General features: G+C 41.2%; 2 protein-coding genes across 2 annotated transcripts in view; one reads left to right on the plus strand and one right to left on the minus strand.

The window, feature by feature from the left end:
- The window catches only part of tpcn3 (two pore segment channel 3), an 84,269-nt gene extending 71,921 nt beyond the window's left edge, over positions 1–12,348 (plus strand). Inside the window, exons 13-19 of the mRNA XM_085997862.1 lie at positions 798–885; positions 3,929–3,998; positions 4,081–4,300; positions 8,930–9,020; positions 9,116–9,229; positions 9,313–9,425; positions 11,121–12,348. Of these exons, the coding sequence (XP_085853988.1) occupies positions 798–885; positions 3,929–3,998; positions 4,081–4,300; positions 8,930–9,020; positions 9,116–9,229; positions 9,313–9,425; positions 11,121–11,266 (842 nt within the window). The 3' untranslated portion in view covers positions 11,267–12,348. The remainder of the gene's footprint in view (positions 1–797; positions 886–3,928; positions 3,999–4,080; positions 4,301–8,929; positions 9,021–9,115; positions 9,230–9,312; positions 9,426–11,120) is intronic.
- Positions 12,349–13,001: 653 nt separating this feature from the next.
- bub1 (BUB1 mitotic checkpoint serine/threonine kinase) overlaps positions 13,002–13,947 on the minus strand; it is a 67,376-nt gene continuing 66,430 nt past the window's right edge. Inside the window, exon 25 of the mRNA XM_085997861.1 lies at positions 13,002–13,840. Within this exon, the coding sequence (XP_085853987.1) occupies positions 13,639–13,840 (202 nt within the window). The 3' untranslated portion in view covers positions 13,002–13,638. The remainder of the gene's footprint in view (positions 13,841–13,947) is intronic.

Raw genomic sequence — 13,947 nt, forward strand, 5'->3', positions numbered from 1 at the left:
TCGCTCGACCCTCACTTAACTCATCTATATTAACTCTGTACTTGATTGAAACATAGAAGATCCTGAGGGATCTTGACAGGGTGGATGTGGAGAGGATGTTTCCTCGTGTGGGAGAATCTAGAACTAAGGGTCACTGTTTAAAAATAACAGGTCGCCCATTTAAGACCGAGATGAGGAGAAATTTTTTCTCGGAGGGTCGTACGTCTTTGGAACACTCTCTTCCTCGGAGGGCGGTGGAAGTGGAGTCTTGGAATATTTTTAAGGCAGAGGTAGATAGATTCTTGATAAGCTAGGGGGTGAAAGGTTATCGGGGGTAGGTGGGAATGTGGAGTAATCGGATCAGCCATGATCTTATTGAATGGCGGAGCAGGCTCGAGGGGCTGAGTGGCCTACTCCTGCTCTTAACTCGTATGTTTGTATTCCAGGACCTCAAAACTATGGAACTCCTCAGTCTTCCCCTTTCTTTCTACAAGCTTTTAAAATCTAAACTTGGTGTCACAATTTGACTACTTGATTTGGGTTTTTTTTGTCTTTCTTTCAAACCTTGATGGTGACCTTCACAATTTGGTTTGATGCTTCACTTCTTTCAAAGAGTTTTGCATTCAGCTGTGAACTGGATGTTGGGAGTCAACGCTGTTTGTGTCGTTTGAATTACTGACTTGTTCTCTATGAATTCCTTCAAATTCTAATAAGGTTTAGTTCAGACAATTGTAATGTGCTTACTTTAAATTAAAAAAAAAAAAAACCACAATTGCCAGAACAGTCTTTTAATTTTGAGTTTTTTTATGCCCCCTCAGCAGGTGGATACAGCAGTCAACAGGTCTTGGATATTGTGTTCATCCTGAGAGTACTTCGACTAATCAGGATCATTGACAGCTTCCAGAGGTAAAAGCATAAAAGCTGTACTTTGTAAATTGAAGTGTAGTCATTTGCAGTGTGATAAATTGATGCCATATCCGCTACCCTTGAGAGTCTGTTCCACGTGTCCATTATCATGTGAGGTGATGGGGGATGGGGAGTTTTTATGTAATTTTCTGAATGTTGTTCTTCTGTCCTCTAGTTTCACGCTTATTGTTCAAGTTAAATAGTGTTTACTTGAACTTTGTCTTTCATTATTTCAAGACCATCATGTCTGTCGTCAGTTGTCTTTTTTTCTCCAGTGAAAGTAAATTTAATTGCTTGAGCCTCTGTTCATAGCTTAATCCCCTAAGGCTTGGAATTATCTTAGTTAATCTTCATATGAAACCTTCCTAATCCACCCATAGAGTGACCCAAGCTGTGTGCCATTCCATAGAGCTCCGATCACCTTTACAATGTCAATATAACTTGTTCTGACTTCTAGTCTATTGCCCTGCTGATCCTCCCTAGTGATTGATTTGCCTTATTGATAATGATGTACAGTAGCCAGCTGCTTTCACAATATGATCAGTGATTGGTCCCAAACCTTTTTCCTTTTTGGCCTTTTATCATTGGGGCTGTGAAATAGGACCTGTCATCTTAGCATTTTAAGACTTCAGTTCTAGTTTGTTTGCCATGAAACTAATAGGGTGCTCCGCTGCGCGCTCAACGTGTATTTGTGTCTCCCCTGTAAGGGGAGGTACTGATTGAATTATGGTGGGATACACATGTTTGCTGTTGCCTTTTCCTATATGCATCATCCTATATTTATCCATATTCAAAATTCAACTGCCATATCTCAGCCCATCTAGTTAATTGGCCAAGTCTTTCTGAAAATTTTTTTTGTTACTTCCACACACAACATTGTGTCATCAGTAAATTAAATCTCCTACAAGCTCCTTGTTCCCATCTCATTAACAAATATTGTAAATAGCATGGGTCCTAATACAGAATATCCAGGCACAGAATTTTTCTTTTATCACCCTCTGTCTTTTGTTGCCAACTCAAATTTCATTCCAACAAGACCATTTGAGAAGTTGAGATTTACAAGAAATATACTTCTCCTGCCCCCCACTCCCCCCCATCCCCAATAGTGTAATAGATAAATGAAATGGGCTCTTATCAAAAGCAGTTAATACTCTGTGGATAGATTGAAGGTTATTGAAGTAAGTACACTGGCTTTATTTACACAACTGCAGCACTAGCACAAAGTGCTTTGCTTCACACACAGGCTAAGAATTTGGAATGTAAATTCAGCGTGTGATTTGCTCCTTCTGAGGAGTCTCGTTCTGGATTTACACTGGTCCAAATTTTCCTGTCAAAATTACGGTGAGGCTAGTGGCGTGCGCCGTTATTTTGACAGGAAATGCTACAGCAACTTCAGGCGAGCGGCAGATGTGCGGTTAAACTCCAATATCCAAAAGTTGCTGTCCAAAAACATAAGAAATAGGAGCAGGAACTATCCGCCAGTCCTCTGACACTACACCTTGTTCTAACAAATTACTAAATGTGTAAGAAACATCGAAGATAGGAGCAGGAGTATGCCATTTGGCCCCTCGAGCCTGCTCGAGCTGCAGTAATGCCTCTGCCAACTCTTCCCAAATTCTTATAAAATGCACGGATGTAATCCATCTGGACCAGGGATTTTATCCTCTTTTGCATTTCATTAGTTTGGTGGATAGCTAACATCATAGCTAAATTTAAGGAGGGAGATCGAACATGTCCAGGGAACTATAAGCCAGTTAGCTTAATGTCGATGGTAGGAAAAATAATGGAATCCCTACTAAAGGAGAAAATAGAAGAACATCTAGAAACCAAAAATATAATAGCATGGATTTCAAAAGGGGAAAAGTCTGGCTTGACCAACCTAATTGAATTTTTTGAAGAAGTAACAGAGAGAGTAGACAAGGGTAACGTAGTAAATGTAATTTATCTAGATTTTCAAAGGGCCTTCGATAAGGTACCACATCATAAACTAATGAATAAGGTTAGGGAATGCAGAGTCAGGGGCCAAGTAACAGAATGATAGCTAGCTGGCTTCAAGACAGAAAGCAGAGAGTAGGGGTAAAGGGTAGCTATTCAGAGTGGCAGAAGGTGGGAAGTGGTGTTCCACAAGGATCAGTGCAGGGACCACTGTTCTTTACAATTTATATTAACGATTTAGACTTTGGAATCAAAAACACAATTTCTAAACTTGCGGATGACACCAAATTTTGGGGGGGGGGGGGGGGGGGGGGGAGAGATGGTCAATACTGAGGAGGACTGCAACAAATTACAAGACTTGCAGAATGGGCATATAATTGGCAAATTAAATTCAACACAGATAAATGTGAGGTATTACATTTTGGTAAGAACAATTGGGAGATCACATATTACTTGGAAATAACGAATCTAAATCGGGTAGAGGAGCAAAGGGATCTCGGGAGTACAAATCACAAAGTATCGACGCACGTTAACAAGGCCATAAAAAAGCAAACCAAGCACTAGGGTTTATTTCTAGAGAGAATTGAAAAGTAGTGAAGTTATGCTAAACTTGTATTGAACCTTGTGTATAATTCTGGTTGCCATATTATAAAAAGGATATAGAGGCACTGGAGAGGGTGCAGAGAAGATTTACAAGGATGATTCCTGATATGTATACCCTCACATTTCTGGTAAGAATGAACAGGCTGGGTTTTTTTTCTCTTGAAAAGAGAAGGCTGAGGGGTGATCCATTTAAGGGGTGGTTAGATAAGCACATGAGGGAGAAGGGAATAGAGGTTTATGCTGATAGTTAGATGAGGAAAGACGGGAGGAGGCTCGAGTGGAGCATAAATGCCAGCATGGACTGGCTGGGCCGAATGGCCTGTTCCTGTGCTGCATATCCTATGTAAACATGCAGGACTTCCTACATGGGAGGGAGGAGGGGGGGCGGAAGAATTGAAAGTGACTAAATGAAGCGAAGGCCATTGTACACAATCTCTGAAAGGATTGGGTTTGTCTTATTCTGTACTTTTTAAATCCAAGTCTGTACATTTGTTTGCTTTTAAAGGTTCAGGGTTCTGCTGAACACACTGGTAAATCTTATTCCTACAATGCTAACCTATGCAGGACTTGTTATGGTAAGTAATGATGGCATTTGTTTTGGCATTAGGATCAACAAGCTCTCTTAGAAAATGCATTTAAATAATTTTTTTTTTTCAGGTCGTGTACTATATATTTGCGATAGTTGGAATGGAAGCATTCAAAGGCAGAATCCGATTTTATGGTGTGAACTCTAGTGACCCAGCAGCCAAATATTGTGGAAATTCAGCACTGAAGGGCTCTCAGTTTGCTGCTCTTAGATACTGCAAGAATAACTTCAATAATCTTGTTTCGGCCTTCATTTTGTTGATCGAGTTGACAGTGGTCAATCAGTGGCATGATATCCTTTTTATTTACAAATAATTGTGTTCTTTTCCCTCTTGAATTGAAATTGTGTTGCTATTTAGCTGTTGAGCAACATGGCCCAATCCAATAAACTGCATTACCAAATGTATTTAGAAAGAAACATTTTCATTCATATAGCATCTTCTTGTGTTTCAAAGCACTCCTCCTAATATCTCCTTCGTTTGGATCAGTGTCGGTATATTTGTTTTTGTTTGATTACGCTTCTGTGAAGTGCTTTGAGACAAACATTCTACATTAAAAGCCCTATATAAATGCAAGTTGTGTTTGAATATAGAAAGACACAAACTCTTAAGAATAGAAGAAAGTTGGCCAGACAAATGGTGGGTGCCCCAGAAAATCAGAGCTGTCTTCTGGATACGGGAGCTCTACAAATGTAGTTTGAGTGTTCAATTTTGTCAATTACTAAAAGCAGATTCCTATAATGGGTACCAAAACAAAGTTGCTGGAGGATTTTAATCAGGACGACGACAAAACTTTAGCTTTGATGAACTCTATCGGCACATAGCCCTGATAGACTGTGGGTAGAAGGCCTTAAAGATGTTGTGGGAAATGAATCTCTTCTCTTATGAGCTAACATGGCAGAGATTCCAAGAATTTCAAAGAGTAGTAGAATTGTCTTGTATTCAAAAAATGGAGAATGTTGATAAATTTTAAGAGCTAGGATATTTGAAGACCAATTACAATTGGACCAATTCTGCTTCACCTATTTACCAATGTCTTGGCAGTGTTGTATCCGTGTGTTAATGGAGACACGGAAGGCAGGAGTTGGTTTTCACAGGCGTTTACTGAACAAAGTCTGGAGGTGAACTAACAGATACAAGACAATATACAGGCTTTTATAGCCCGAGTGGCCATTACCGGCATTACAGTACACGGGGCTCTTAAAGGCACATACACCACAATTCCTCCCCTTTTAGACAACCAGTACATAATATTTTAAGTAGTCATTAATTAACATGTTACAAGAACAATAATCTACACATTTGCTGTAGTTAATCAATTATAAGTCAGTCTCTCTGGAGGCTTCCTGACTCGGTCCGGATAACGCCTCGGTGGTGTAGTAGTTTCTGGTGGTGTAGTAGAGTTGACAAGTTCGGTAAAAATTTATGATAGTAATTTATCAATCCCAGGAACGACCTTAATTGTGAGACATTTTCAGGTGCTGGGGCTTTTATGACCGCTTCAATTTTTTCAGGTGACTTCTGCAACCCTTCCTCGTTAATTATGTGGCCACAATATGATATTTGTTTCTGGAAAAATTCGCACTTGGGGCGATTTGCTCGTAGGCCCCGTTCTCTCAGCCTGCTCCAAATTGGCACGGTGCTCGTTGTCGTTTTCTCCTGTTACAAGGATGTCGTCTAGGTAGCATTGAGTCCCCGGAATCCCTTGGAGGACTTGCTCCATAGCTCTTTGCCAGATAGCTGGAGCTGATGCTACTCCGAAAACCAGTCGATTGTACTGGTACAGGCCTTTGTGTGTATTTATCGTGAGATACTTTTTAGAGGCCTCTTCAACCTCCATCTGTAGATATGCCTGTGCCAAGTCAATTTTGGTGAAACGTTTCCCTCCGGATAGTGAGGCGAAAATATCTTCTATCCTCGGAAGAGGATACTGTACCGTGTGAAGGACCGGGTTTACAGTCACCTTGAAGTCTCCACAGATGCGAATTTTTCTCTGTTCTTCAGATTTATCATTATTCAACGTTTTCTTCATGACCGGGACGATGGGTGTTGCCCACTCGCTCCAATCTATCTTGGATAATACGCCTGCCTTTTCCAAGTTCTCCAGCTCTGCCGCGACTGCTGGACGAATTGCGTATGGCACCGGCCTTGCCTTAAAAAACTTGGGAATTGCCGCATCTTCCACTTTTATTGAGGCGGTGATGCCTTTCAAGGTTCCTAGTTTCTCTTGAAACACTTCCTTGGCGTTGGCCAAGATGTCTTTTAATCGTTCAGGTATGACGTCATCATTTTTTTTTCTTACTGGTCACCGTCAGTGCCTGAATGGAGTGCCAGTCTAAACGTATCTTCCTGATCCATTCACGTCCCAACAGCGGTGGACCACCATCTTGCAGAACGTATAAATACAACTTCTGTATTTCCTTGCCGTTGTATACAACAGGCACCCTTATTTTCCCTTTTGGGTATACTTTCTGCCCCGTATATGTTTTCAAGATAATGGATGTGTCTTTCAAAGGTATATGCAGAAATAGCTGCTTGTAATCCCGTTGACTTATGACGGTCAGAGCTGATCCTGTATCTAGCTCCATTTTAACTGGGGACCCTGCTATCGTGAGGGTAACCCAAATGGTCTGGTAATCTTCTTTGGCAATTACATTATGTAATTTGAGACAGCTTAGTCTCTTGTTTCCGGAGTCGCTATTGCTCTTCTGGTCTTCAGAGCTACTGTCCGTCATCATTTGTACCTTTCTGTACTTTTCCTTATTGATTTTTTTCCTGTCCGTAGATTTTTTGTGTCCAGATCAGCATACACGTGCAATGTGTCCAATCTTTCCGCATTGCCTGCATGCTTTGTCCTTGAACCAGCAGTCCCTCTGGCCATGGGTGGATCTGCCACAACGATAACATCTCTCGAAACCCTGTGTCATTTCATGGGTGCCGAAGTCCTGTGGCTTTTGCTGTATCTCTGCAGCTCCTCTTGTGGCTGCTTCGTATGATACAGCCATACTGAAAGCCTTGTCCAGTGTCAAATCTTTCTCAGAAAGTAGCCTTTTCTGTGTTCCTTCACTTAGGAGACCGCAGACGAATTTGTCTCGTAGAGAATCTGCCAGTCCTGCCCCGAATTGGCAGTGCTTTGACAGCTTTCTTAATTCGGTGAGGTAATCAGCGTTACTTTCATTCTTGTGCTGATTCCTCCTGAAGAATTTGAATCGTTCCGCTATCAGCAGCGGTGTTGGGTTTAAGTGCTCCTGTAGGGTATCAACAATCTCCTTAAAATTCTTGTCCTTTGGTTTGGCTGGAGTGATTAAGTTTCGTAACAGCCCGTATGTCCTTGCGCCCATTAGATTTAGAAGTACTGATGCCTTTTTATCATCTATTTCATTTGCTCCACTCTTTCCACATGTGGTCCAATCCTCTATATCGTTATCAAAAGCATTAATATTGCCAGCCTTAGGCATCGTCGCCACTGTCCGTGTGTTAATGGAGACACGGAAGGCAGGAGTTGGTTTTCACAGGTGTTTACTGAACAAAGTCTCGGTGAACTAACAGATACAAGACAATATACAGGCTTATATAGCCCGAGTGGCCATTACCGGCATTACAGTACACGGGGCTCTTAAAGGCACATACACCACAGCTTTTCAGTTAAATCCAAGCTTAAAAAAAAAAGTTTTATAGCCATGCTCCCAAGTTGCAATGAGAACATAACTATTTTGGGGAATATAATGAGGTGCTAAAAGGAAGGAAGACTAATTGGGAATAGTATTTCTGGACTTGGCTAAAAGCATTTGATTCATTTGGGCGCAAGTTGATCCTCCATTCTGTTGGAGACTGGACAAGGGGAGAAAAGATAGTCGAGATAGGAAGAGATAAGTTCCGTGGGGCAAGAACAGGCTGAAACGATGGGTCTACCAGGGCAGTCCTGTTTGTGGATCTTGGGAAGGAGGTAGGGGTGACCCCGAGCTTCCGGTCACCTGTCATTTTAATTCACCACCCCATTCCCACTCGGACCTCACCGTACTCGGGCTCTTGCATTGTTCCGCAGAAACCCAGCGTAAGCTCAAGGAACAGCACCTCCTCTTCCGATTAGGCACTTTGCAGCCTTCTGGACTCAATATCGAGTTCAACAATTTCAGATCATAACCTTGGCCCCTATTACATTTTTACATTTTTTTTTATCCACACCTTTGTTTTGGCCCTTCCCCCTTTTCTCTCCCACATGGCAGCTGTCTCTCTGCCAGTGCATTTCACACCTAATCTAGAGCCGTCTTTTGTCTCCACTAGTCCTATCACCATCTTATCTCGTTTTGAATACCTCTTAATGTCTCTCCACTTCTTTTGTGTTCTCATCCCCATTTCCCACATCCCAAACTGGCTTTTTAATCTGTTTCATTTCCTGTGTTTTTTCAGTCCTGACGAAGGGTTTCGACATTAAACGTTGACTCTATTTTTCTCTCCACGGATGTTGCCTGGCCTGCTGAGTTTTTCCAGCATTTTCTGTTGGTGTTAAGAGTCAGCCACGTTGGTATAGGATGGGAGTCACAGATAAACCAGACTGGGTAAGGACAGCAGGTTTCTTAAAGGACCTTCGTGAACCAGTTAGATTTTTACGGCAATCTGACAGCTTCATGGTCACGTTTACTGATACCAGCTTTTTATTTCCAGATTTTGAAAAATCTGAATTCAAATTTTCAAACCGGCATGGTGGGTTTTGAACTTGCGGTCCCCCGATTTAATAGTCCAGTAACATAACCATTATGCTACAGTACCCTTGGTGATTTACATTGACTTGGATGAGCCACAAATACTAGAAATAGATGTGTGGCTTTTCTGAGCACAATTAAATAGTCATACTACGTTCCCAATAGTTAGGATTTGTTTTCTTCACTGCTTCGTGGTGTTGGACTCCTTGACGATAATACTTCTTGCAACTGGATTTGTGAAGGTAACTCACTTAACTGCAAGGATCTTCTTTGTCGTCTTTCATATAGTGGTTGTTATTATACTCATCAAGTAAGTCTAATCTGCTGACTTTTGAAATTGCGCAAATATATTTAATTAATTAGTTGACACAAACATGAGGATTGACTTTCTCCTTCTTTTGAAAGTATCTTTATAGCATTTGTTTTGGAAGCTTTTTTTGTGGAACACTCATTGGCCAGGAGTGCAGTAGAAACTGCTGTTGAGAAGAAAATTCAGGAGCTTGGAATGGGAGATTGTGTGTAAGTAAAGCAGGGATAAGTGTATGTGATTGCTGAATTTTAATTTGTGTCAGATGTCATTTTTAAATATACATTTAATTTAGGGACCATCCAGCTGGAAACCTAGCTGAAGTTATGGAGACAAATGAAAATGATCTTGGCAACACTGATGATACAGACTTGAAATCCAGACTGAGATTCAGAATAGCTTCAATCAGTAAGTATATAATTGTACTGATATTGAAAGTTTTTTCACTGTTCCATTCTGTGAATGATCGTTGTTGCTGTGCTAAACCAGGTTCTTGTATGCCACTGCCTTCTGAATATTTCCCTCCAACCCCCCACCACCATCCTTTAACATTACCTTGTCAGAAGGGAGCACGGACAAAGAATGAATGGGAGTATTGTTTTCACTACAACAATCCATGTACTGCCATCAAAGTGCAGACAACTGATCTCATTCAGTTAATTGAGTTTGGATGCAACAGAGTTGTAGCACTTTGATTTTAACCTTGTTTCAGGGCAAGCACCATAATTACAATAAATATGGGGCATTTACTCTCGCTTGAGAGGAGTGCACATTGGAAAATTGGGCATGGCTTTTTTTTTTCCTTTCACCCCCCACTCTCTGAAGAGAGAAAAGCTTTGCTAAATTTAGCCTTTTATTCTACATTTCTGGAGATGGTGGGAATTTGTGACAGATTAGGAAGCCAGTGTGTCATGTGAGAATGTAACCTGGGTCCCAGCATTCCATGACATTGAGCATGTTTCAGCTCATGCACAAGAATTTTGACTGCTTTCCCTCTCCCAAGACTTGAGAAGATCGTAGTGACTGATGTTGGGTGCATTTTAAAAGCTGAATTTTGGTGTTAATTGAATCTACTGCAATTTTGATTTAAGATGTTAATGAATACTGTTGTATATTTCCAGAAATTTTGTTTTGTTGATTGTATGACTGTTAATCATGCCTCTTTAAAAAATGTTTTTTAATCCTTTGGCCACCAGCTCAAAAGGTTCTGTGCTGTGTCTGAATTCATTATTGAGGGAAAATGACACTTGCTTTTACAGTTTGTATAAATTGGTAAATTTGTGTCAACTTATGTGCGCGCAGATGCACCTTGCAGGCTTCCTATAAAGATTCTCTCTTAGGCAGTCCCTCGGAACCGAGGATGACTTGCTTCCACATTAAAAATAAGTTCGCAGGTGACTGAGTCCAATGTGGGACCTACAGTCTGTCACAGGTGGGGCAGACGGTGGTTGAAAGGGTGGGTGGGGTGCTTGGGTTGACATGTGCTCCCTGCGCTTGGCTTCTGCTTGCACCCGGCGAAGAGACTCTAGGTGTTCGGCACCTTCCTGGGTGCTTCTCCTCCACTTTGTGCGGTCTTGGGCCAGGGATTCCCAGGTGTCGGTGGGGATGTTACACTTTTTCAAGGAGGCTTTGAGGGTGTCCTTGAAGAGTTTCCTCTGCCCACCTGGGGCTCTCTTGCCGTGCCGGAGCTCCGAGTAGAGCGCTTGTTTTGGGAGTCTCGTACCGGGCATGCGGATGATGTGACCCGTCCATCGGAGCTGATTGAGCGCGGTCAGAGCTTCGTTTGTCATTGTCTGACAACATCTTGCATTGAGAGAATAACCAAGATTGTACAAACCCTTTGAAGCACATTTTATGAGATCTTACTCCTAAAATTTTGCATAATTACCAATTGATGTTAGGAGTTTTGGGAGTTAATATAAACCAGACTTTAATTTCAAGTGCTATGTCTGCTCTCTGGTGGCTTGCAGGGCTCTGGGGAAAGAGTGGGGGATTGGGACTAGGTGAAGTGCTCTTGCAGAGCCAGCACTGGCTCGACGGGCCAAATGACGACCTCCTGTGCTGTAACCAGTCTAGGATAGTGAAAACTGTTGTTTGTTACAGGATACAAGACTGTTGATGCCTTGTTGCAGCATATGTTTGAGGAGGAGCTAAAACCAGATGATGAAATACCAACTCTGGAAGAAATTGATAACCTTTCACCAGATGATTTCCTGCCAAAGCAACTCACTTTTGATAGTATAACATAACTAGTTATAAAAGACTAATGTTATGGGTTATTTGGTTTCCCCTTTTGAAATAAGATGTGCTTTTTGTCAATTTGTAAATTCTGCTTTAACGTGTATTCTGTACTGAATCCCATACTTAGTATGGGAGTCAAAGGGCTTATCCTGCTATTTGAGCAGTATGTACTTTGTTAAAGATGATAATTGTGGACCCAAATGAACTCTTGCACTATGATCACTGATTTCCATTATGTTTTTATTTTCAAGTAACCTTTTTGTTAAATACAAATTGACAGACAAGGTAGCATGATCATGTGATTATTGTCAGTCAAGCTACTGGCTTCCTGTGCAATGTTACAATTAGTAATTCAACCCTTTTGATTTATTCAAACGGTTCTTGCAAATGGAGAAAACCCATTTATTGTGCTCTACTTCAAATTAACTCTCTGCCAGGGTCAGGTGCACTATATTTATTTAAGCCTAGTTATCCTTTGCCACTTCATGGCAGTTCTTTGTGTGCAGTAGCTCAAAAGAGCACATCGGAATGTTATTGCGGAACTTCTGAATGCAATACCAGTGTTGTGCAGTGATAAAACTAGCATGTTACAAGCTGTGCATAATCACTGGTAGAGATGTAACTCTGCAGCACCATCCAGCACTGAATTGTTGCTCCTTGTAGGTTAATGAAGTATACCAGTCTATTAATATGAAAAATATTTTATTAACAAAATCCAAGGGTGGAGGTCGGGAGGAAGGAGACAAAGGATTAATGACAAAATAAAATGAGAACTCTTGCTCAGGCTATAATGGATGATACTTGACTTGTGGCTAGAAAGAAGTTACCATTGTGTTGCTTTTCAGTGGGTTCTAACCTTTAATTATGGAAAAATATCCCAAAACAGAGCCAGCTAAAGTGGTTAAACTATGATTCAAAATTACTACAGTCATATAGAACTCTTGACTTCAGTAAGAAAATCAGGCAGTGTAAATAAACTGCTGCTACTACCCATTAATTGCACCACCAATCTCTCACCTTTGAATCAAAGGCAGAGAAGGCAGCCATTCAGCCTTGAGAGTCCTACTCTATATCCCTGCAAGTTTATTTCCGTCCAGTACCTATCCAATTTCCTTTTGAAATCATTGATCGTCTCTGCTTCCACCACCCTAGGTGGCAGAGAGTTCTGGATCATTACCACTTGCTGCATAAAAAAGTTCCTCACATGCCCCCCTGTATCTCTTGCCCAAATCCTTAAATGTGTGTCGCCTAGTCCTTGCACCACCAGTGAATGGGAACGGCCTTTCTCTGTCTACCTTATCCAAACCAGTCAGTCAATCTTGTACACTTCTATCAAATCTCCCCTCAACCTCCTTTGTTCCAAGGAGAACAACTGCAGCTTCTCCAACCTAACCTTGTAGCTAAAATTCCTCATCCCTGGAACCATTCTGGTAAATCTCTGCACCCTCTCCAGGACCTTCACATCCTTCCTAAAGTGGGGTGACTAGAACTGGATACAATACTAGTTGTGGCCTAACCAGCGTTTTATAAAGGTTCAGCATAACTGCCCTGCTTTTGTACTCAATCCCTCTACTTATGAAGCCCAAGATCCCATATGCTTTGCTAACTATTCTCAATGTCCTGATCCCTTCAAAAGATCTATGTCCCTGCACACTTTAGAACTGTGCCATTAAGCCTATATTGCATTTTGGCAGAAGGGATAGGGAGAAGCATCACCTCACACTTCTCTGCCCATTCTTCTCCCCCACTCACCCCCTTTCAAGGCTATGATACTACAGCAACCACTGCAGAGTGTCAATGTGTGTGTGTTTTAAGTATCAGACAGTGAATGGTGCATCTGGGCTCTTAAAATGTAACTTTATATATACATTGCAAATTAAACAGCATTAATTTCCTTCCTCTGCTCCAGGTTCCCCATTCTGTAATATTGCCATCATTCCTGAATAAAATGTTAGCCACTACCTTCAATACAATTTCAAAAAGGTAGCTCTGCATTGTCTTAATAGGCACAAGTTTAACGACAGTCATTTCAATTCATGGCTAGTTGACATCTTTGTCAAAGTGGTATATTCTTCAGGTGGACTCCATTTATGAATTGAAGTCTTTCCACATTATGTAGATTGTGAAACAGAATGCACCATTTAAAGAACCACCCTCGTGTTTCAAACTACCTCTTACTAACATGTATTAGAAAAGTAACAAAGTAGGGCCTGGGCCATATGCACGGGAATGAGCAACAGCACAACTTTGGACTATTGGGACCAAAATTCATGGCAAAAAACTTTAATCTAGATTCCACAATGAAATATTAATAGCAATGTTTAAGTGTAACAGGAGTGAAATCTTACAAAGCTCTATTTACACAAGACAGCTTTTCAATTTACATTCTTCTTTGTGACTGCTTACTTTCAAGTAAAAGTACCATTAACCGCTGCCGAAGTGATTTCAGTTTCTTTGTGTACTGCTCCTTAAAGAGCGATACCAGCTTTTCCCGTAGATCTCGAAGCGATGGTAGAGTCTGGCAGTTGGGGATGTACAACAAGGTATTGAATAAATGGTTCCACATATCTGCATGATGACCCCTGAAACAAAAATAGATGAATATTTACCAACTTACCCACAGTTCACAAAGATGCAATGAAATAAAGTAGCAGCTGGTTAGGGTGCCAGTTCCAGATTTGCTGCAGAT

This window comes from Somniosus microcephalus, chromosome 9, assembly GCF_052327205.1.
Source record: "Somniosus microcephalus isolate GS21.2 chromosome 9, FLI_Smic_1.0, whole genome shotgun sequence".
Classification (NCBI taxonomy): Eukaryota; Metazoa; Chordata; class Chondrichthyes; order Squaliformes; family Somniosidae; genus Somniosus; species Somniosus microcephalus.